Source organism: Aplidium turbinatum, chromosome 2, assembly GCF_918807975.1.
Source record: "Aplidium turbinatum chromosome 2, kaAplTurb1.1, whole genome shotgun sequence".
NCBI lineage: Eukaryota > Metazoa > Chordata > Ascidiacea > Aplousobranchia > Polyclinidae > Aplidium > Aplidium turbinatum.
The window spans coordinates 24,213,976-24,235,819 of record NC_137473.1 but is presented as its reverse complement, the minus strand read 5'-3'; the positions used below and the strand labels follow the sequence as shown (position 1 = coordinate 24,235,819).

Here is a 21,844-nt window from a genome sequence, read left to right as displayed (position 1 = left end):
CCTTTGGCCAACGCAACTGTTCAGTTGGCGCTCCCACTCTGTTTACTTGCTTGTTATGTTGAGGTGCGGTTCAGGTTGATAATCTTATTGTCTGAAGTACTAAGCTTAATTCATTTGTTTATATTTATTTAGATGTTCCATTTAGTTTGTTAAAGCTAATATAAGCTTGTGTAATAAAGTATGTATTAGTTCACGACATTTACAAGTAGAATTACAAGTACATATAGGATACGCAAACCTTTTAAGAACATAATCTAAAATCTTGTTTTGTATTGAGACGCGGCATGTCTTTCCTGGATTGTAGCCGACTTCTGATGAATCCATCGTGCTGGTTAGCGGCACCACATACCGCAATAGAGGCCTCCGCTTCCGTGACAACCTTAACACCTCGCTCGACTGCTTGCGTGTGGCAAGGGAAATTAAGAAAATGTCTTGTGTTGATGTTTTTGACCAACCAAAGTTCTCTGTTGTCATTTTTGTCGTTATCGGTTTGCCAGCATATCATTATCAACATAACTGACAGCAGTAAAATTAAATTTTGGCAGTTTGAAGCGCCGGATGTGCAAACGGGAGTTTCTCGTGCAAACAGTAGGATACGGCGTATTCCCAGCTCACGCATCTGTGATTCTTTGTCAAACAGCATTGATCAAAGTATGTTTTCGCTGTGGCCAGAAAATCCACTTTTTTGAATGACAGGATCGACAATGGCCTTTACTTTATCCGACAGGTAGCCTAGTGAGATTTGCTGATGGTTTGACATAGATGAACAGCACCACTGATACAGAGTGAATCGCACTTTGTTTCGAACCACATAGGAGCATATACCTTCATGACAAAGGTAGCCAACGTTTTTCAATTATCAAAGGGTTCTGTGGTCCCTAAGCTATATACAGTGCAAGTGTAGGCTTACAACCGTAGAATGCGATTCTCTGCAGTTAGCCAGCGTGAGTGATTAAGCTTACCTGGACTTCTTGTGGCGAGTGAACTGGAAATTTCTCCTGTACAAACGCAATGACAAACGTCCCAGAGGTATCTTTGGTCCGTGCTTAAATCGGTCACACACATATGAGGAAAATTACTTGGTATTGACTCAAATTGTCGGATAGGCATTTTATCACATGTAAAGCCTTTCCAATCTGTCCGGAATAACCACGAGGACCAGTTGCACTGCCATCCAAAAACTCAAAAAGATGCCGCAGGGGTAATTTGTTTGCGTGAAGTTGATATAATAACCATTGCAACAGTTTTTGAAACTCTAATTCCAACAGTCGGATAACATCGCCTGCATGACCCGTATTTACCACAGTACCATCACACCCCACGGCTGTTATTAAGCTGGTGTCTGCTCCTCTATCATGAACTGCTGATATTATGGAGTCGGCAATGCTTCTGGCTGTTCCTGCGGCTGGACTTAAATACTGAGATCCAGGTTCGGCGATAATACACATATGCTCTTTAACAACAGATCTTCTGTGAGACACCCCATGATCGTCTACGTCAATCGTTAGTGTCTTGTCTTTTCTGCCATCAAAATACAAATCGAGTAAAACGTCCGACCTGGACTCTTGCAATTCTTCTCGATTTCTACTTTTTGATCTCCGAACTTTGTTTCTATCAATAATAGCCTACCAGTTTCATCAGCACTAACCATTACCATACCTACGTCGTGCAATGCAGCAGACGCTACAGGTCAGGTGGTTTAGTATGGTGGGACGAAATTAGAGTCATGGTCGTCGTCATGAGATCGATTTGCGATCCGTGTAGCTGCGTGAGAGAGATACAGCTTGAAACCTGCAGTAGTGCAGTAAGTCAAGTGTGTGCTGTGTTACCTCCACATAACACAAAAAAGGCCCGCACTAAGCGGAAGGCAGCAAACGTTGGTGAATATTCATGTTATTAAATAAGATACAGACAATCATGAGATCAGCAATGCTAAAGAAATATTGATTTTCGAAAATTTTCTGAAGCGATTAAAAACTAAAACAAAAAATAAAATTTTGGAAATTTTCCTCTTTTTCTAATACTTCAACTTCTTTGGGGCAACCCAAAATATTGAAAATTTTTTAATTTTTTTTTGTGTTGAGTTTACAATGTCAGTGCACAGCTTTTCCGCGCTCTTAACAAGCGATTAAAACTTAAAGCAAAAAATAAAATTTTTGGAAATTTTCCAATATTTCAACTTCTTTGGGGCAACCCAAGATATTAAAATTTTTGAAAATTTTTTTTTTGTTGTGCTTACAATGTCAGTGCACAACTTTTCCGCACTATTAATAAGCGATTAGGAAAAAAAGTCGAAAAACGATCCACCCTACTCTACAGCCTTCGGAACACCCTTAGCTGCGGCCCCAAGACCTCCTGAAACAGCTGGAAAACGTGTGGATTGTACTGGTCCACTTACAGATTAAACAGGCGTCTGGAAAAGGTTATGTAAATTAAACTGTGATTGATGTTCACTTCTTGAATGGCTAGAAGAGCCCTTCTTAGAACTGCGCCGGGAGCCCAACTCTGAACGATATTCAGCTAAAACTACTTCTTTAAGTTGTTCAGCCCTCAACTGAGCGTCTTTGAGTGCAAACTCAGCAGCTCTCGCGGCGGCCTCAGCAACTCTCACTTCGGCCTCAGCTTTCGCGGCGGCCTCAGCAACTTTTGCTTTGGCCTCAGCTCGTATGGCCTCAGCTCTCGCTGTGGCCTCAGCAGCTCTTGCTTCGGCCTCAGCTTGTATCTGGAGCTCCTCTCGTCTTAGCTGTAGGTTAATTTGTGCAACTATCCGAGACGAACTCTTAGACATCCTAGTGCTTACATTTGAGGCGCTATCCTCAGGATGTATGTCAGCATCCAACATATCTGAGAACTCACTTACTTTTTGTTCGAAGTTATTTTTCAACGAGTTAAATTCGGGATCTACCCTATCACGAAGTTCTGCCAAAATTGCAGAGTTAAAAATTTTACTCAAAAGAGCATGGAAATGCCGTAAATCCTCTTCTAAAGTAGATAACTTAGATTTAAAAATTAACAATTCTTGCTTATCACCCAAAGAACCTAGGGGTACAGAAAGTTTCCCAATTTGAGTCAAAATATCCCTTCTAAGATGCCAGGCCTCTCGAACTGACTTAGCCTCATCGCTACTGGGTCCCTCCCCAGAATGGCCTGCCCGACCGCAAAGAACATCATTAGGCTTAAACTCAGTCGAGTCGACGGCGGCCGAGTCCCTGTCGCCACCGAGTGTAGACATATTAAATATTGGGGCTAAATTTAACAATTAAAAAATTAAGTTACACAAACACACAAAATTAAGTTATAAAAGTCCTAATTTAAGTTATGAAGTCCTAAAGTTCCACAAAACTTGCTTGGATTCGTTCACTTGAATCTTCAAGCACAGATCGATTGTCTTTAATCTTTTATCTTGCCAATTAATGTCAAAGTTGTTTTCCTTCAGAACGAACAAAAAAATGACTTTAATTTTTAACTTGAAGTTCTTCAGCACCAACTGAGAAGAAATGTCTTTAATTTTCTTTTGCTTCTGTAGACTACCAACCAACAAGATCGTCTTTTATTATTTTGTTCAGTACTAAACACTAGACAGAGTAACGTCTTTTATTATTTATGTGTTGCCTGTGCTTCCGTACAAACACTAGCCAGAGAATTGTCTTTTATTATTTCTTGCTTCAAAGTCTTCTTGGCCTACCAGCTAACAAGCCACGTCTTTTATTATTTTGTGCTTCTAAGTTCCAACTGACAACAACGTCTTTTATTATTTATGTCTTGCTTGTGCTTCCGTACAAACACTAGCCAGAGAATCGTCTTTTATTATTTTGCTTCTTAAGTGCTTCTTCTTGCACCAGTTAACAAAAACGTCATTTATTATTTATGGTCACAGCGGTAAACCATAATCTCTTCGTGGGAAAATTGTAACATAAGATTCCCGAATCCGTTCGTCTGTATGTAATGACCGAAAAAAACACTCCTTTGAAACCGTCTATTCAAAATTGTATTTCTGTAAAATTAGCCACCTGGCTGTCGAAATTGGGATGCAACGCCGTACACCACTAAAACTTGTCACTACAGAACTGATTACTTGGATAAAAGACGGAATTTTCGTCCAGCTGGCAAGCACTAAGCAAACAGTCAAATATGCCTCCAACTTTCAAGCAACCATTTTACGAATGACGAAAATAATTTGCGATATCTCAAACTCAAGTAAACAGTAACTGTGACGCAATAATGAAAGACATTGTCACGCAATTCAAAAGAGGTGTTGAAAGGCGATGATGCAATGTTTCATCAGGTCTTACGAACGATGGTGCAATATTTGGACATTTTCTAGCAATTTCCATGACGTAAGATGCCAGCTAGGTTAAGTAGACCATAACGGTTTTTATATGACGTTTGATTTGGTGAAAATTGTCCGTAACAACATGGGCAAACGACTTGGCAAAACAAAAGATGAAATTCGCGGGACATATTTTAAAAGGATCGGCAGGACAGCTACATCAATTGGTTATTGAAGGTATGGTCGAAGGAAAGACAGTGCCGGATTAAGAGTCTGCTGGCATGTAGGCACATTTTATAAGTGGCCCGAAAATCAGGGTTGCCAACTAAAAATTAGAATTATCAGTGTTGTCAAATCATCGCCGCAAAGATCGTTGTTGCAACTACAACACAGGGTATCGTGCAAAAACTTGGTCATATGCCTAACTAAATATCACCTTTGCGCGTTTTTGCGATTGAAAACGCGTTAACTAGTTTTTGTAGGTCAATCTTACGGAGTAGATCGCTTTCAATACACAAAAGTGCCAGTGTACCAAGACGTTATTGACACATTGTTGATCGTTCAACGTCTTTAATTCGTTTGAGTTGTGAAAACGAGCGTTCCCCCGAGCAATTCGTAGCTATTAGAGACAAATACGTTCTAAGTGCTACTTCAGTGTTCGGAAATGCATTATAAACACCAGTAGTGTGCAGCATTTTAAACATCTTCTGGGCACTTCCTGTTGCTTGCTGCTGTTTCATCGCATCTTTGCTCTTTATATACCAGCACATAAACTGACGAAATTCTGATGGGAAGTCGGAAGACAGGTCCTTTGAATACACACCAACTAAACCTGCAACATCGATGTCTGTAACAGACATAGAGTCGTACTCGGTCAAAACCCCAAACCTCTGCAGCACCATGCAATATGCATCGATACGTTTCTGTAGTGCACTCTTCAGTTGGTCGTTGTTTCGTTGCGTCACCCAACGGAAATGTGAATTTTTAAAAACGTCAAAAAGGAAGTGGCAACATGTTTCAATTCGTCTTTTTTTAACGATTTTTGTAACCTTTAATTCATCTGGAAAAATAGAACTATTAAGATAAATAGGCTACTTATTAGTTTAAAAAATAATTATTTTGAAAACATGACCAAATTTTTACTGATTTTAAAGTGGCCTGGATTTTTGACTGGCCTTTAGGCACGTGCCTACTTTGCCTAATGGTTAATCCGGCACTGAGGAAAGAGGTGCAGGGGAAGAAGGAGACGAATATGGGGGGATGACGTGATACAGTGGGCTGATTTGTCAAAAACAAAAAGAATAGCGGAAGAACGTGACAGCCAACCTCCGGATCGGAGACGGCACGTGATGATATAACTCACATATATGATCATTTACTCAAAAACTTAAATAACAATAACTATACGTGCTCCATTTTTCTTGACTTGAGTAAAGCATTTGACACTGTTGATCATGGAGTTTTATTGAACAAATTGTATTGTTATGGTTTGCGTGGAAAAATATGGAACTTGATGAAGTCTTATTTAACCAACAGACAACAATGCACCAAACTTAACTCATTATCATCAAACTTTTCGACGGTCAAATGCGGCATCCCCCAAGAGTCAGTCCTTGGTCCTTTGTTATTTTTATTATATGTAAACGATCTACCTACTGCGTCCTCTTTCATGACCACTCTTTTTGCGGATGACACCAGCCTAAACATGACACACCATAATTTGACTTGCCTAGAACAACAAGCCAATGAAGAAATAAAAAAGATTGATGTATGGATGAGAACTAATAAATTATCGATTAATTACACTAAAACTAATTTTATGATCATTTGTAGAAATCCTCCTGTTGCAAAATCGTTCTCTCTCACCTTAAACGGCCAAAGCATTAACAAAACTGATCAAGTAAAATATCTTGGAGTAACGATGGACCACAGATTGAACTGGAACGCCCATATATCTGACCTTTGCACAAAATTGAGTAAAGTATGTGGCATTGCTTACAAAATCAGATACTATGTCCCAATATCCACATTACGGTTAATTTACTTTTCATTATTTCAATCAAATCTTCAATATTCAATAATTAATTGGGGTAGGGCCAACAAAACGTTAATACACAAGGTAGAAGTGATTCAGAACAAATTTATTAGAGCCTGTTTGTTTGGTGACAGGAAAACCTCGACGACCTACATGTACAGCAAATTTCAGGTATTAAAAGTGTGTGACCTTGCAAAGCTGGCATATGCACAGTTCATGTTCAAGTACGAAAATAATTTTTTGCCAGCATGTTTCTCTGGCTACTTTGTTAAACTAGACGACATACATCAACATGATACAAGACATAAGGCTAAAACCAGATTTTTTCTTCCCAGGTTTGAAACAAACTTTGGCAAAAAAACACTCCATTTCTTGTGTGTGCAAGTGTGGAGTGAAATTTCACACGATATAAAAGATTTACCGTTCCAATGCTTTAAAAAAAATGTCAAAAACCAACTGTTACATGAATATACATGCGTACCTTAAGTGCTCAATACAAAGGATAACTTACCTTTACAGTATATCATCATATCGTACTTATTAATCTTTGTTCTCTATAGTTAGTATCAAATTGCCCTGTTTTTGTATGCTTTACATAAAAATTGTTGCAATTCGGTGGTGGTATTCACGTTTTTCCCCGTTATTTCAAGAAAACTTTCGCAAGTGCTGTAGCCTATTATAGCACACAATCACTTATTGGTCGTTGGTTAATTCTTGGTCGCTGGTTTGAATCTTCATCCTCGGCTTACTCAGTTTGAGGATGCAGATTCAAACCAACAGCAGTTGTTTTTCAATCTCAGTGGCGAACCTTTTTATTCAATGAAGTAGTGTGCCTGCCTCTGCACACTATTGTGTATGAATGTGTAGTTAGATTTACTGTGATGGGGTGGTGGCTGACTAGATGACTGCTTATGGTCTTTCGCTACCATCCTGATTGCGCCATAATCTAACCAACAGTTGTACAATGCATTGTTTTGACAACTACATTTTACTCTGATTGTTTGTTAATATATGGCGCTGTTAAAACAAAATAAATTGACTTGACATGATGATGATTTTGTGATAGTTTAGCTCAGTTTGCACCAGAAAAACGTATTATTTCACACTTTTTCTCAATTTGGGATAGCCTATTACTATTCAGCTAGAAGAAGAGCCACACAAAACATGTCGGCAAGCCGCAGTTTGCCCACCATTGCCGCCACATACTTTCACATGCTTTCTTCTTTTTAAACGATAATTTTGGCGCTAAAAAGTTTATGATCTCATGCATGGTTGAGTTTTTTCTTCATGATGAGCGGGAAGTATTGAAACCTGACCATCGAATCACAGTCTCTGATCGAATCAACAAGGAAGAAATTTTAGTTTCCAGTTTTTTAAACCCAAACTTTATCTCTTGCAAGTCATGCTCCATTTCTTCCTGAATAATTTTGTAATGGTTTACCTTTTCAAAACTCACACTTTTTTCTTACAGCTCATGCGTTACTTTCATCCTTGTTGATTCTATGGTGAGGTTCTAGCTCTAGTGTTTGCCAAGTTAAGTTAAGCTAATTATTAATTATGTCAGTGTTGCCACATTGACGATTTTAATTACCAAATTCGAAACATTTGGCACTTTTTGAATACGTTTTGCAGGCAATTCTTGGTTTGGTGTTTTTTTTTTTTTTTTATGTCATTTGAAATTGACGCTAAAAAACCTTGTTTATCTATTTGTACTGTAGCACTATATTTATAACAAATTACGGTAAGTTTGAAATGGCAATTCTTTTTTTCCAAATCCTATTACATTTTAGGCTGATTAATTAACAGCAACAGCAAAGATACATGCCAATTGCCAAGTACAATAATTGATTGCTAATACTATACCAGCAAAAAGTTTAAAAATAGTATGTTTGATATGTGGGGTCAGTAATGTAAACAAAAAGCAACCGATATTGGATTAGGCTATATTTACCATCGTGAAAGCTCAGGTGAAAATGCTGATGAACGGAAGCTTTTGTTAACTTTTTTTGAAATACCATGAATGCAATGTATCAATAGCATTCCTTTTTTGAAGATGGCACCTATATTTTGCTGGCCTAGTTTTATTTGAAGTCAATGGCTTTGATCTTTCTTTCAAAGCAGCACTTTTCCAGCTGTTTTAACTTTTAAACTGAACCCTCATTTATCAAATTATATATACTCTTCACAACCCTGGACACACTTTTTTAACGTCTGCAAGAGAGGGAGAGAAAACTTTTATTTCGTCTGTTGCGAGAATAGTAATTAGCAGTCTTCTTCTTCGTTTGAACCTTCTTCGCCACTCCAAGGGTCGAGTGGCTCTGCCTTTAACCACCCTTGGGCAGTGGCGGCGACGCGGTCTAGATGTTTGGGCAGGTGTCGAGCAGCCATTCAATTGATTTGTCATCCAGTTCACGCAGATCGCGCACACCATTTGGCGCATGGTAGATGGCGCAATTATGTAATTAGCAGTCTTCGGAATTAACTTATTTTTACTTTGGCAAAAACGTTGCTGAAGGCAAACAGCAGAAGTTGAAATTGCCTCGGCAATTGTTGTAAACATTTATTACAAAAAAATTGTACCAAAACATGTCAAACGAGAAGCGAAAAATATGCTAGAGTAGGCTAGTCTATCACAACTGCATTGTTTGATTTGTTGTGATGTAATAATACTAGGCAGTGGCTATTTGACCGGCGCCGGTCTTTGAATCTGAAACACTATTTAACCAGTCATGACGTCCAGTGGCGGCTGGTGAGTCCTAGAAATGGGGGTGCTGCGGCAGGACTTCGCCCGTCCGCCGAAGGCAAATACAACAGCGGGAGGGGGGTCTCCTTCAGAAAATTACACTTGATTTGGTGCATTCTGAGCATATTTTAGCTCTAAATTGTGATAAAAGTTTAATGTAAAACTAGGCTTATAAGTTTTGCAAATGTGTAATATTTTGAAGGGGACGATCAACAAACATATGTGAATAACACGTTCTTAATGATTAAAAGAGAAACGGTTGTTTTTTTTTCATTACCTACTCGACAAAAAATTCTCCCGTGGCCTATGTCACTTTACATTTTGGATGTGGCTACGTTGCTTGTTTGACATATTAAATTTAAGCAGTTTTTTCCAAGGATGGGAAGTAGACATATCCTAAAAAGTATCAGTTTTTCTAGTGCCTCCGTATTTGGGTTCTTCTTTAACTAAAACTACTCTAATACTAATCAGCAAAAATGTGAACGACTAATTGGTTTATTGCGTAATATTTAACAATGTGTAATTTCACAGCTTAAGGTGGATTCACACTGGTGTCGCTATTGCGTCTTACACTACTTTTGACGTTACCACGAAGCCAGACACAGTGCATCGCCTTTCCACTCTGTGCCTTTTTTTCTTTTTTTTTCGTTCTGCCAGTGTGCTGCTCCGAAGACAGCACATCGCTTTGCGATTCGTTTGTACAGGCAAATCAATGAAACACGCGGCCCTACGACGTCACGATCGACGCCTCTACGATGTTCTGCTTGTGTGCTGTTTCAAAACAGCACATATTTCCTAGCACGCAGAGTTTCCAAATATAATTTACACGTATAACAGTCAGCAATTCTGTGAACAGAGAACATAAAATACATTTTGGGCAGAAGAAACGCTAAGATATTTGAGAAACTTTTTGTGAAAACTTTTATGGGAGTGCTGCAGCACCGCAGCACACACTAGCGAGCCGCCCCTGATGACGTCACTATATAGGCATACAGCCCAATTTTTTATGTCTTTTCAACTATGAGTAATAAAGTTAGAGTTTTTAAATTTTCTTGAATTTAAGAATTTCTCTGGATAATTTTCCGTTCGTCATAGAAAATGTGACCGTGTTTGCCGAATGACTTAAAAATGTACCGTAATGCGTTGTTCGGCAAACACGGTCACATCCTCTTATGACAAACGGAAAATTACCCAGAGAAATTCTCAAATTCCAGAAAATTAAAAACTCTAACTTTATTACTCATAGTTGAAAAGACATAAAAAATTGGGCTGTAGGCTTCTCAAATTAAAAATTAACCACAAAAATGCAGGCTCAGCCTAACGATTGAGTCAATTCGGGTCAAAATTTAGTTAAAAATTAAAAATAAAAGAACGCTTCCGCATAGTATCGAACTCATTCCCTCTGGAGCACCAGCCGGAGACTTATCCTACGCGCCACCAAATCAGTTGAACATAACTGCCGAATTTAGAATTTATATAGGCACTCTTCTTGTCTTTTGCTTTGAAAGAGAAAAAAAAAAAATGCCTACATAGTGACGTCATGACCGGTCAAATAGTGTTTCAGGTTCAAAGACCGGCGCCGGTCAAACAGCCACTGCCATAATACTAAAAGTAAAGGTTTATCGTACCGTACATTGCGTAACAACAATGCCCAATAAAAAATTTACGTTTGTTTTACATTAATTTTACATCTATAGCGACGCTAAATTATCATAAAATAACGTTACTGCTCAACCAGGTACCGGTAACAAATTAATTGCTCCCTGCGAGAAGATTGCCTTGGTTTACGTATAAGCTAACATAATTTCAGCACAATTGGGATAATACTGCGAGCAACACAAAGTCTGTTTGATAAAGAACTAGTCAGAATCGGTATCATAAGATGCTGTAGGCCTATCAGCTGGTGAAGATAGCGGAAAGCGAGGTGCAATAAGGAGTAGATGATTACAATAATTTGACGTCTACTGGCGTTAAATCAATGCAAATAGTGTGAGATTTCTATAAAAGATTCAATTCTCCCAGTTAGGGACGTGTCTAAGCGCCGGCGAAGTAGAAAGTAACCCAAATAAAACATCCAGCAATAGGGATGCAACCTAATTCGTACCATGAACAATTTGTACCGTCAGTTCGTACCTTGAAAACATCGAGAGAAAAAATTGAAAAGAGCCGTAGACGCTGATCGCAGTTTCTGCAAACATTTAAAAAATTTTCACAAACAAAAACTCTTAGATCACTACCAGAAATTTTAAAATGTTTGCGGAAACTCCGATCAGCCCTAACCCTTTTAAAATGTTTGCAGAAACTGCAATCAGCGACTTCGGCAAACTGTTAGGATCATTACCGGAAATTAAAAAATGTTTGCAAAAACTGCGGAAAAACGGAAACTGCAATCAGCGACTTCGGCTTTGTTCTATTTTTTTTTCTCGATCTTTTCAGTTTGTTTATTTGTGGAAACACCCTAACCTTTTTAAAATGTTTGCGGAAACTCCGATCAACCCTCAAGTGCAACTGCACGATAACTTTGACTGCACTTTATCTGAAAGAGCATGTTTCAATCTATAAATACCAACTTCGCCCTTACATTTTAAGGCTATATTTATCTCAATAAAATTTATCAAAACTATGATTTTCCACGCGCTTGTATTTTTGGCCACGTTTCTGCCATGGCGGATTGCATTGCGCAACACGCGGATTATGACATCACTTGTAGTCAGATCTCGCAGCGACTATCGGTTTTGCAAGTTCTTTCGTTGTATTTGCCCTGTAGACCAGGAGCCAGGTCGATTTATTTGACTGTCTGAGTCAGTAAGGTTTGACAAGTGTTTCTAGACTGAAGTTTTATATAGATTTCAATAATAAACTTCTTACTTGCACTGGTCTGACCGTTTTTGTTGTATTAAGCATGGCAATATCGCTATATTCGTCTGTTATGTGTCTGAATGCTTATCAAGATGGTATAGGCCTACTTCAGGGGTGTGCGGCCCGCAAGGACGTGCCAATTTTAAATTGTGTGGGGCCCGCGAAACGTGTTTATAATTTAGTTTAGTCTGGTACTTGTGAACAATTCATTGTGGAGTGGATTACTATAGATTTCACACCTTCTCTTAACCATTTTAGCAATCTCCCACCGGCCACCGCTAATCCATTGTGTTTAATTATTTGGAACGTAAAAATGCATAGTCACATAAAAGGCTTTATGAACAAATTACGACTTTGGAAAGCTTACATACAGATAGGAAATCTTTTTCATTTTCTAACTTTGAGACACTATAATATGGAATGCATCCTGAGAAGAAAACTAAATTTGAAAAATTGTTGTATAATATGAACTTTTGGCTCGTTTCAAGGACTTTAAATCTTATGAATATTTGTTTGGTATATTCTCTTCGCCATTCGACACAGACATTGACAAAGCACCAGTTGATATCCAACTTGAAAAGATTGATCTTCAAGAGAAAACGGATTTGAAAGCAAAGTATTTAGAAATGAATTTTGGCGATTTTTACCGAAAACATCTCAACCAAGATGACTTTCCACATTTGAAAAAATCCATTGCTTCAAAAATGGCTCTTTTTGGCTCAACGTATTTGTGCGAACAAATTTTTTTTTCTAAAATGAGCGTCATAAAATCTCCCTATCGATCGGTTCTGAGTTCTGACAGACAAATAGCCTACCTGGAAAATAGACTTCGAATTGCGAGCACTTCCATTAAAGTAAATTTGGAAAAGGCCGTCGGGAAAAGAAGCCAGCTGCAAACTTCTCACTGAACTCGTTTAAAAACGGTGTGACAATAAATTTGAATAGCAGTTTTCTTCAGAAATTTATGCGTCTTAACTTATTATTTCTGCAAGGAAATCCCTAATAATGCCATAAGAATAACATGAATAACAAAAAAACTACTTTTTTGTGCCTGCAACTACTAGAAATCATATGTTAAATGAACGTGCGGCCGCGGTTTCACACAGTTATTTATATCTGGCCCTCCTGTTATAAAGGTTGCATACCCCTGGCCTACCTCACAGGAAATAGTAAGAGGCAATAAAAGGTGATTTTAATGAAAGGTAAATTATAAACTAAAGATATAGGAACAAAATGACTTGATATTATGATCAAAATGAACGCTTTTTGTTTGATTATACGAAACATGGTAACATGCAAAAAATTTCAATCACCAGATAAAATCATTTTTACATAGGATACCAGATAGCCTATCTAGTACATCCAGTAACTACGAAAGGTAAATATAAAGTTTATATTGTATATATATCTTAGATAGAACATACGAACATGTTAATGTTAGCAAAGTTCCAAGTGCTGAAGCAAAACAACCCCATCTGCCCCAATGAATGTTGAAGCGTTATTAGCTCATTATTGTACAATTACAAAATCTTTTCGATATAACCAAGTTTGTCTGTTCCAATCTAAGAAACTAGCCCTCGGCGATGGGCATCGTAGACCACCCCTGGCACACAGGCATCAACAACTAAATTTGTATAGGATGCTGGCTGAAAGATGCGTTTTCATTATAGATGCCTTATACAGCCCTCGAAATTAGCTTCCATCTACGACGGCAAAAACATTGCCGTCGCCAAATCAGCAAACCTTGGATTGCGGCGGCAATTGCCGTATGCTTTAAAGTTTAAACAAACGAAATTTTAATCGTTTATACTTCGTGTTTCATACGACGGTAGCAAAGAGCATCACGCAAGCTATTTTACGCGCTGACAATGCTCTTGTAAACTGTAAAAAGTTTGCAACCTTGTAAATACTGGCTTAATTGTTACGAAAAAGTTATTGTTACATCGAATGCTTATTGTTTACCGGTGTCGTTGCGAATATAAATCATGGTGAAGGATACAGTTGAAAAGTAGAATTTACCTGCTATAGGTTATCAAACAGAGGGAACAGAAGGAAAAGTTAGTGTGGTATTTTACAAAATTTATAAAGAATTTTATGACGGAAACAAATCGGAATTAGAAAAGCTACGGGGTCAAGTTAAAAAAGTAGAACAAAATTGGATAAATGGTTCTTCGGCAGTAAAATAATGCTTCCGATCATATGGCATTGCGCGTTCACAAACGGGCAGTTTTGCGTCTTCAAGTATTCCAGTGACGACGCGACAACCTCATCCTCCGATACAGCATCTGATGATTCCGATTTATATATGATATCCGACTAGTTCTTTATCCAACAGACTTTGTGTTGCTCGCACGCAGTATCCCAATTGTGCCGAAATTATGTTAGGATAAACATAAATCGAGCCAATCTTCTCGCAGGGAGCTATTAATTTGTTACCGGTACCTGTTTGAGCAATTAACGTTATTTTACGATGGTTCAACGTCGCTAGATGTCGAAAAACAAACGTAAATTTCTTATTGGGCATTGTTGTTACCCAGGCAGCATAATTCGTTATTTTTGCATTGATTTTGCGTCTGTAGACGTTGAATCGATGTAGAAATGATGGTTTTGCTGTCTGGGTGCGCAATATAACCCGCCGGGAACATTGTAAATCGATTTGTGCTGACTCGAACGTTGAATCAACCCAAAATTAACTTACTTTTCCCCTGAGCTATTTTACGTGAATTAACGTAACAGCGTGCGTATTGCGTTGCTCGCTTTATCGCTACTTTAAGTATTATTACATCACAACAAATCAAACGATGCGGTCGTGATAGACTACTCTAGTATACTTTTTCCTTCTCGTTTCACATGTTTTGGTACAATTGTTTCGTAATAAACGTTCAGAGCAATTGCCGACGCAATTTCAACTTTTGCCGTTTGGCCTCGGCAAAGTACTTGCCAAGTAAAAATATACTATAAAATATAATATTTTCGAAGACTGCGTGAGTGTTCACAGCAACTAAAATAGTCCGAGGTGAGGTCTTGGTGCGATGTTTCTGCTGATTAAACTCCCGCTGCGAGTAAATAACACAGGAAGAAATTTTGAACAAGTTTTGTTCTAATTAAGTGCTCATTTTGCGGCGGCATTTTTATTGCCGTAGCAGAATGGCCATTATGACGTTTACGGCGGCATTTACCACGGCAATTGCCGAGTGCCGCCGCTAATTTCGAGAACTGCTTATACATTTGCGCATTCACTAGCAACCAAGCCTATCTCGTCTAGTTTAGTCTCCACTAAGTTCGACTACAGGTGACATCATATCACTAGGTGGTGTAGACAAGTTTTCCATTTTCAGGTAGTATGAGAGAAGCGCTAGAGCGTGGGAAAAAGGTCGGTTTCTTGGCTGTGGGCCTCAATTGTGAGGAAGTGAGTTTTTCAATCCGTATCGGATGTCTTGGCAATGGATTCTAGCCAACTTGTAAATTCAATCGTGCAGTTGCACTTTAAACCTTTTAAAATATTTGCGGAAACTGCGATCAGCGACTTTGGCAAACTTTAGGATCGTTACCGGAAATTTTAAAATGTTTGTGAAAACTGCGAAAAAACGGAAACTGCAATCAGCAATGTTCTATTTTTTTTCGATCTTTACAGTAGGTTTGTTTGCGGATACCGCTAACCAATACTCCGATACCCTAACCCTTTTAAAATGTTTGCGGAAACTGCATTGATCAGCAACTTCAGCTTTTTTTTATTTTTTCTCTCAATCTTTTTAAGGTACGAACTGATGGTACGAATTGTTCATGGTACGAATTAGGTTGCACCCCAGCAATAGTAAGATTGAATCAACATCCTAGTATGGTGTAGTTTACGAAAATTAATTTTGTTTTTGTAATCTTGTGGTCCTTACAAGCGCTCGTGTGGCTTCGGCATTTTTATTGCCGATGCTAAAGCGCCATTCATGCAATCATGCATCTGCGTCGGTAATCACCTCGGCAATTGCCCATTGCTGACGATAATTTCGAAAACTGAGTTAGTATAGGGAACATTTTACACAGTATGAATAAAATAGCACCAAAACAGTCTAGATTCCACAACAGTCAGATCAGTCATCGAGTCAGCTGCTTCTTATGTTCTTAATGCGACAAATGTCAAGCATCAGAAAATTACATTGGGACAAGATTGGCTGATGTTCAGTGAGAATGGATGCGACATATTTCGTCCCGTCAAAAGATTAAGAAAAAAATACAACCGAGCCGAAGTCGCTAATAGGAGTTGCCGCAAACATTTCAAAATTTTTTCTTTGAAAATATCAAAAGAAAAAACACATAAGTGCCGGAATGGCCAATCGGAGTTGCCGAAACAGTTGACCAAGCTAAGTATCGCACTTTCGGTTTAGAGTTATCAAATTAAGGTTAGAGTTAGGGTTAGTCACACTTATTTTGTGCTGGCCAAAAAAAATTCAATGATTAATTCAAAAGGAAAATTCTGAAATATTTGCGGCAACTCCGATCAACGACTTCGGCTCTGTTGTATTTTTTCTCGATCTTTTCAGGGTACGAAATGGGGTAGGCTATAAAAACACCTTAATATTAATGTTAAGCAACAGAAAATAAGTTTGTTAAAACTAACTTTTATATTGGGTGATCGCTGATCATTCATTTCTCTATTGTAAGCTACACACTAGTACTAGTAATTGTTAAGTAGTGTGTAGTACTACACACTAGTACTACACACTACTACACTAGTATAGTTAATTAATGTTGTTAATTAAGTAACTTAATTAAGTTGCTCCAATTATTTTCAGAATATTCAACCTTTAATCAGTTGAAGTATCAAAACTGACACATCAGCCATGAGTAATGATGACTATCATGCACCGAACAACAGCACAATTCATGAACTAAACAACATTGCAAATCGAATTAGAATTAACAGCATTTTGTCAACTTCAAAATGTAATTCTGGGTAAGTCAGTAATTTTTTGTTTTTAACAGTGTTAATTTGTAAGCAAACTTCTGCTGAACATTATTGTGTAAATTTTTGCATAACAAAGAAATTAAAAAAAACCATTAAGTTTGGTTTCTCTTGCTATTATAGGTATTTTGTTGTTGATAATTTGATTACCGTATTTATGGACCATAAAGCGCACCCGATTATAAGGAGCACTGTCAATAAATTGCTTTGATTAGTTTTTTGTTCATACATAAGGCGCTACAATGAGCAAAATGGGTGAGCCTAGTGAATATCACAGTTTACTTGCTGCGTAATAAATGTAAGTAGGGATGGGCAATTCAGAATACCGAATCCAGAAGGATTCGGATCCTAAACTATCCGAATCCAAAATGGCAATAAAACCTGGTAATAAGATTCGGTTTTAAAGATATGCATAAGTCTTGTGCAAGCTGTCAGCTTGAGACAGTGAACTGAAAAAAGTGTGGTTTACTCTCTTTTTTCTTTGCATTGACACCATTCGCACTTTCAAAAACATTTTGCACGTGGTTGTGCGCGCACGCCCTAGGGTGGTCCTTATTTGGGGGTAAAGTTTTTTTGTAAAAGTTTCAGGTCTGACCATGCCAAAATGTTCTCATCGGCTTAAAAACACTCTCTGTAAAATATGAAAAAAATATACATATATCTAGAGGTTGCCCAGAGCCGTTGAAATTTCGAATTTATAGCGAAAAATGTGCATATACTAGATGTCAAAGAAATAGAGCACAACTGTTTTTTACATCATTCCATGATTGTATAGCAGTCATCAGTCCATGCTATTTGTGCTAACGATGAACGGCAAGTAGCAAATTCTGGAAAATGAGTATGCCTGGCTAGTCACATCGGGTCTGCTACTATTCGGTGAATCCGATTCGGTGAGTTCCTAACCTCTAACCCCTAACCCTAAAACGGCAATGATAATTAGGCTACAGTACCCGATAATTTAAAAAAAATTGAAAAAATCCCCCTATAAGGGATCAGACTCACCGAAACGGGCCATTCCGAGTCACATCACCTGTTCTGCTTCAACATTTTGAACTTTAGCATCTCTTTATTTACTGGGAAGGGGCCAAGCTAACTGCTTGGCGAAGGACCAGTAATAAATTGATGCTTTAAAGTCCTAGCATCATAGATTTTCATCAGAAGAACATCAACCATCATAGAGTAACACAAAATATTTATTGATTGACTATACAGTGTTCAACAAGTTTTTGTTCAGTTTAGAAATCGCACTGATAACACAGCAAATACTAGCTGGCTGGTTTTTTTTTTCGCTGAGACTTTTCGGTCATTTGTCCGAAATGACTTGAAAAAATTCGGTCATTTTTTATTTATTTTGTTCATTTTTTCTGATGGATATACTTCCTTTCAAGTAGCTAATACAAAAAAAAATGCACTTCCTGACTAGCTACAACATTAAGTTTTGCTGAGAAACGTTGTCGTGTTTTATCTGAGAAAAGTTAGAACAGACAAACGTTTCTTCAACGTTCATCAGCGAAACTCAACCTTGCAACACCCGGCCGCAGACATCTTTTATTGCACACTAACACACGTTCAAAAATAACGCAAAACAAAAATACAGTAGCCTACAACGGAAAGGAATAAAAACAAGTAAGAATGACCAAATAAAAAAACTCGTTACGCTCTAATGGTTCGCAATTACAAAGTGAATTAACTCCTCAACAATTTCACCGCTCACGTTGTAGCGTGCTGGCTTCGCGTTACTGTGCCAGTGCGCGTATGCCACGTCATAATTGAATGTTTTGTATGATGCAGCATTTAACCTCAAGCACATAAGTTTACTGGTATCTGCAGTTGAACAACGCAAGCGATTTCTTGGTGGAGTTCGCAACCGAGAAAGCAAACTGAATCCACGTTCTACGGTTGCGTTCTCTGCATTAAAAGTCAGCAAAGCATTAGCAATAGCTGCCAAACTTGGCCAATCTATGCCACGCTTCGTAGCTATTGTTAAAACTTTCCGCCAATGGTCACCTGGTTCGCAATCAATAATGTTAACAATTCAAGCATAGACACTAGACAGTGTGTATTGTGATTTATCGGGTGCTTTGACTGCTTTCTAATCCTTTTTGATTATAAGTGGCAAAGTACTTTATTCACAAGACCGCTTGTGTAAAGTTTTCTCGGAACTTCATGGCGGACAAATGCGGCCGACGGAAGTGCGGGACCTAGCGGACAAATGTCGGTTTTTGTAGGTTAATTGCGGCCATGTTCGCGATGGCCGCCTTCAGTGTCGAGGCCTGAGTTGGAAGCTGTTTTAATTCGTATTCAGGTTAAGAAATTGCGAAATTGTTTTACTGAAAAATATCATCTTCTCTTTTTTCAATTTTGACAGGGTTTGAGGCTTCCCTTGCTTCCGTTGAGGATACGCCCCTGAGTAGGGTGCATCAAACCCCCCAATGTCGATGAATTGTCATGTAGATCGGTACCAATGTTCCATTTAGGCCTAAAACAAAGTTTGTGAAATTTGGTTGGAATCCGCACCTGCCTATGTGGGCAACCATCAATTTTTCTTTTCAGGGTTGCCATTTTGTAAATACTATATGTAATTAAATGAAGTTTCGCATTTAACTTTAATAAAATTTATGATTTCAGGGGGAAAGTGCACCATAGCATACCTTATTTATTATTACAGCGTTTCCTACATTTTCAGGTTTGGAATCCAGCAATTAGGCTTTGGTTTCACTTTCTCTTTTACAAATTTTTGCAAATAAACGTAATTTTGGGCAAAATTCTATCTTTTCAGATTTCTGATTGTAGTCGTACGTTAACATGACAACTACTAGAAACAAAATATTTGGCTTAGGTGATGCTGTCACTAAATGCGATGGCGAAATAACAGGAAGCCGTCTTCCAACTGCGCTACAGATTTTGAGATCTATTATCTTTCACTTAGAGGACGAATATAGTGAAAATCGCACAAAATATGAGGCTGCCAAGATCATCATCATCATCCGTTCAGTTGTTTACGACTCTCGGTCACTCTATACGTCATCTTTCTCCACATCTCTCGATCCCACGCAGCCTCCTTCAATTCATGCACTCCCATGCCACTGTCATTTACAATCGTGTCAAGCCATCTTGTTTTCGGGCGCCCCCTTCCTCTTCCTCCGCTCACCAAACCAAGCATGATGTCTTTTTCCATTGATTTGCTTCTCATTATGTGGCCAAAATATGAAAGTTTCTGCCTGACGATTCTAGCTTCTAGGGATATGTCCGGTTTAATTTGTTCAAGAATTTTCTCGTTTGTTATTTTGGCTGTCCAAGGCTGCCAAGATAGTGTACATGAAAACTATTCCATTTTTTGAAAAAGGAGGTATACCCATGTTAGCTGAGCAGACATGTTGTCAAAAAATCATAAAACTGTTACAGGGGAATGAGAAACTGAGGAGAATACTGCAGGCACGAAGAACAACTCCTGCTGTAATTGGTAAGGTTGAACACTGAACAGTACCAAAATGACCTGTCAAAAACATTCCCCTTATGGACTCCAAATTCCGAGCAAATAATACAAAACCCAGAAGACATAAAATTTCTAAAATCGATGAAGACTGATAGAATAGCTACTATAGCTGGTTTCGACGTGAAATCATTTTCAAAACTGAAAAGGAAACAGGAGAGAATTGTAAGTGCAGAGAAACGGCATGAGAAGTCTGCTAGAGAAACTGAAACTTTATTTTCTACTGTTGGATTCGAAAGCAGCTCTAGCGAGGATGAAACGCCGCTATCATGATTTATACCACAACAAGCTCCAAAATCTCACAAAAGGACTGTGCGCACAGGGACTGAAGCTTTCATTCCACATGACATTGTCAAATCTCCAAAATTAGTAGCATCAGCTACTAGAATAAAAATGACAGCAGCACAACAAGCTGCGTTCACGGAGGCTTTCGTAGAAGAAGCTGGAGGAGATGCTTCAAAAATTACAAAATCCTACTCACAAGCTGACAAGGCCAGGCGTCAAGTTAACCAAGAAATAGCACAGGAATGTAGAGAACTGTGGATGCCACCGAAGTTTATGTCGCTACATTGGGATGGCAAAGGGCTCCCAACCCTCGTCAATAAGTACGAACACGAAGAGAGATTGGCGGTTGCCGTAGGTGACTCGAAAGAACTGAAATTACTAGGAATCCCAGCTTACAAAACAGGAACTGATCAACGGGCTGGACAGTGGACATATCATCTCAAACTTAAGTTGTGGATTGTTGCATAGCTGGCAGTGCTCGAAGAGTGTAGTCAATATGGTATTTGATACTACATCGACTAATACAGGTCAAATGACAGCAGCATGTATATTGTATAAGTATTCAGCAACAACTTGATCGAGCGTTGCTATGGTCAGCATGTCAACACCACATCGGCGAAATCATAGTGTCTCATGTGTTTGAAGACTTGAACATTGAGTCATCAAAGTCTCCGGAGATAATAATAATAATAATGTTAGTTTTAATATAGCGCTGTATCCATCGCAGAATGCGGTGCTCCTCAGCGCTTTACAAAGCAGACAGTGTCAATGCAGCCGTATAGAGGCGCAACTGAGTACATTATTACCCGAATCCACTCCATTACTCAGTGCCAAGCAGAAATTAGATTCAGTACGATTTTTAAAAAGTCTTTGGTATGACCCGACAAGGTATCGAACCCATGCCTACCGATTCTTCCCCACGATGGGGATCAAGGACTGAGCCACTTGGATTTACAAAGCTTTTCTGTAGAGGCATGTCCTCTTATTCAAGAATGGATAGATGAAGTCCTCGAACTTGCAAGAACTCAGCTAGAGTATAGGCGTGACGACTACAAAGAAATGATGAGTTTATGCGCAGCCTATTTAAGTTCTGATACTGTGAATTTTAGCTTCAAACAACCAGGTGCCATCCACAAGGCCCGATGGATGGCCAAGATCATATATGCCGTAAAGATTGTACTGCTAGAAAGGCAAATATCTGA

General features: G+C 38.5%; 1 protein-coding gene across 2 annotated transcripts in view; it reads left to right on the top strand.

The window, feature by feature from the left end:
- The first annotated feature begins 8,026 nt into the window (after window positions 1-8,026).
- LOC145764573 (transketolase-like) overlaps window positions 8,027-21,844 on the top strand; it is a 90,864-nt gene continuing 77,046 nt past the window's right edge. Inside the window, exons 1-2 of one of the 2 annotated variants that reach the window (XM_082576200.1) lie at window positions 8,027-8,046; window positions 16,695-16,855. In XM_082576200.1, the coding sequence (XP_082432326.1) occupies window positions 16,743-16,855 (113 nt within the window). In that variant the 5' untranslated portion in view covers window positions 8,027-8,046; window positions 16,695-16,742. Of the gene's footprint in view, window positions 8,047-8,094; window positions 8,273-16,694; window positions 16,856-21,844 lie in introns of those variants that run through there. The other variant, XM_082576199.1, reaches the window with a different exon arrangement.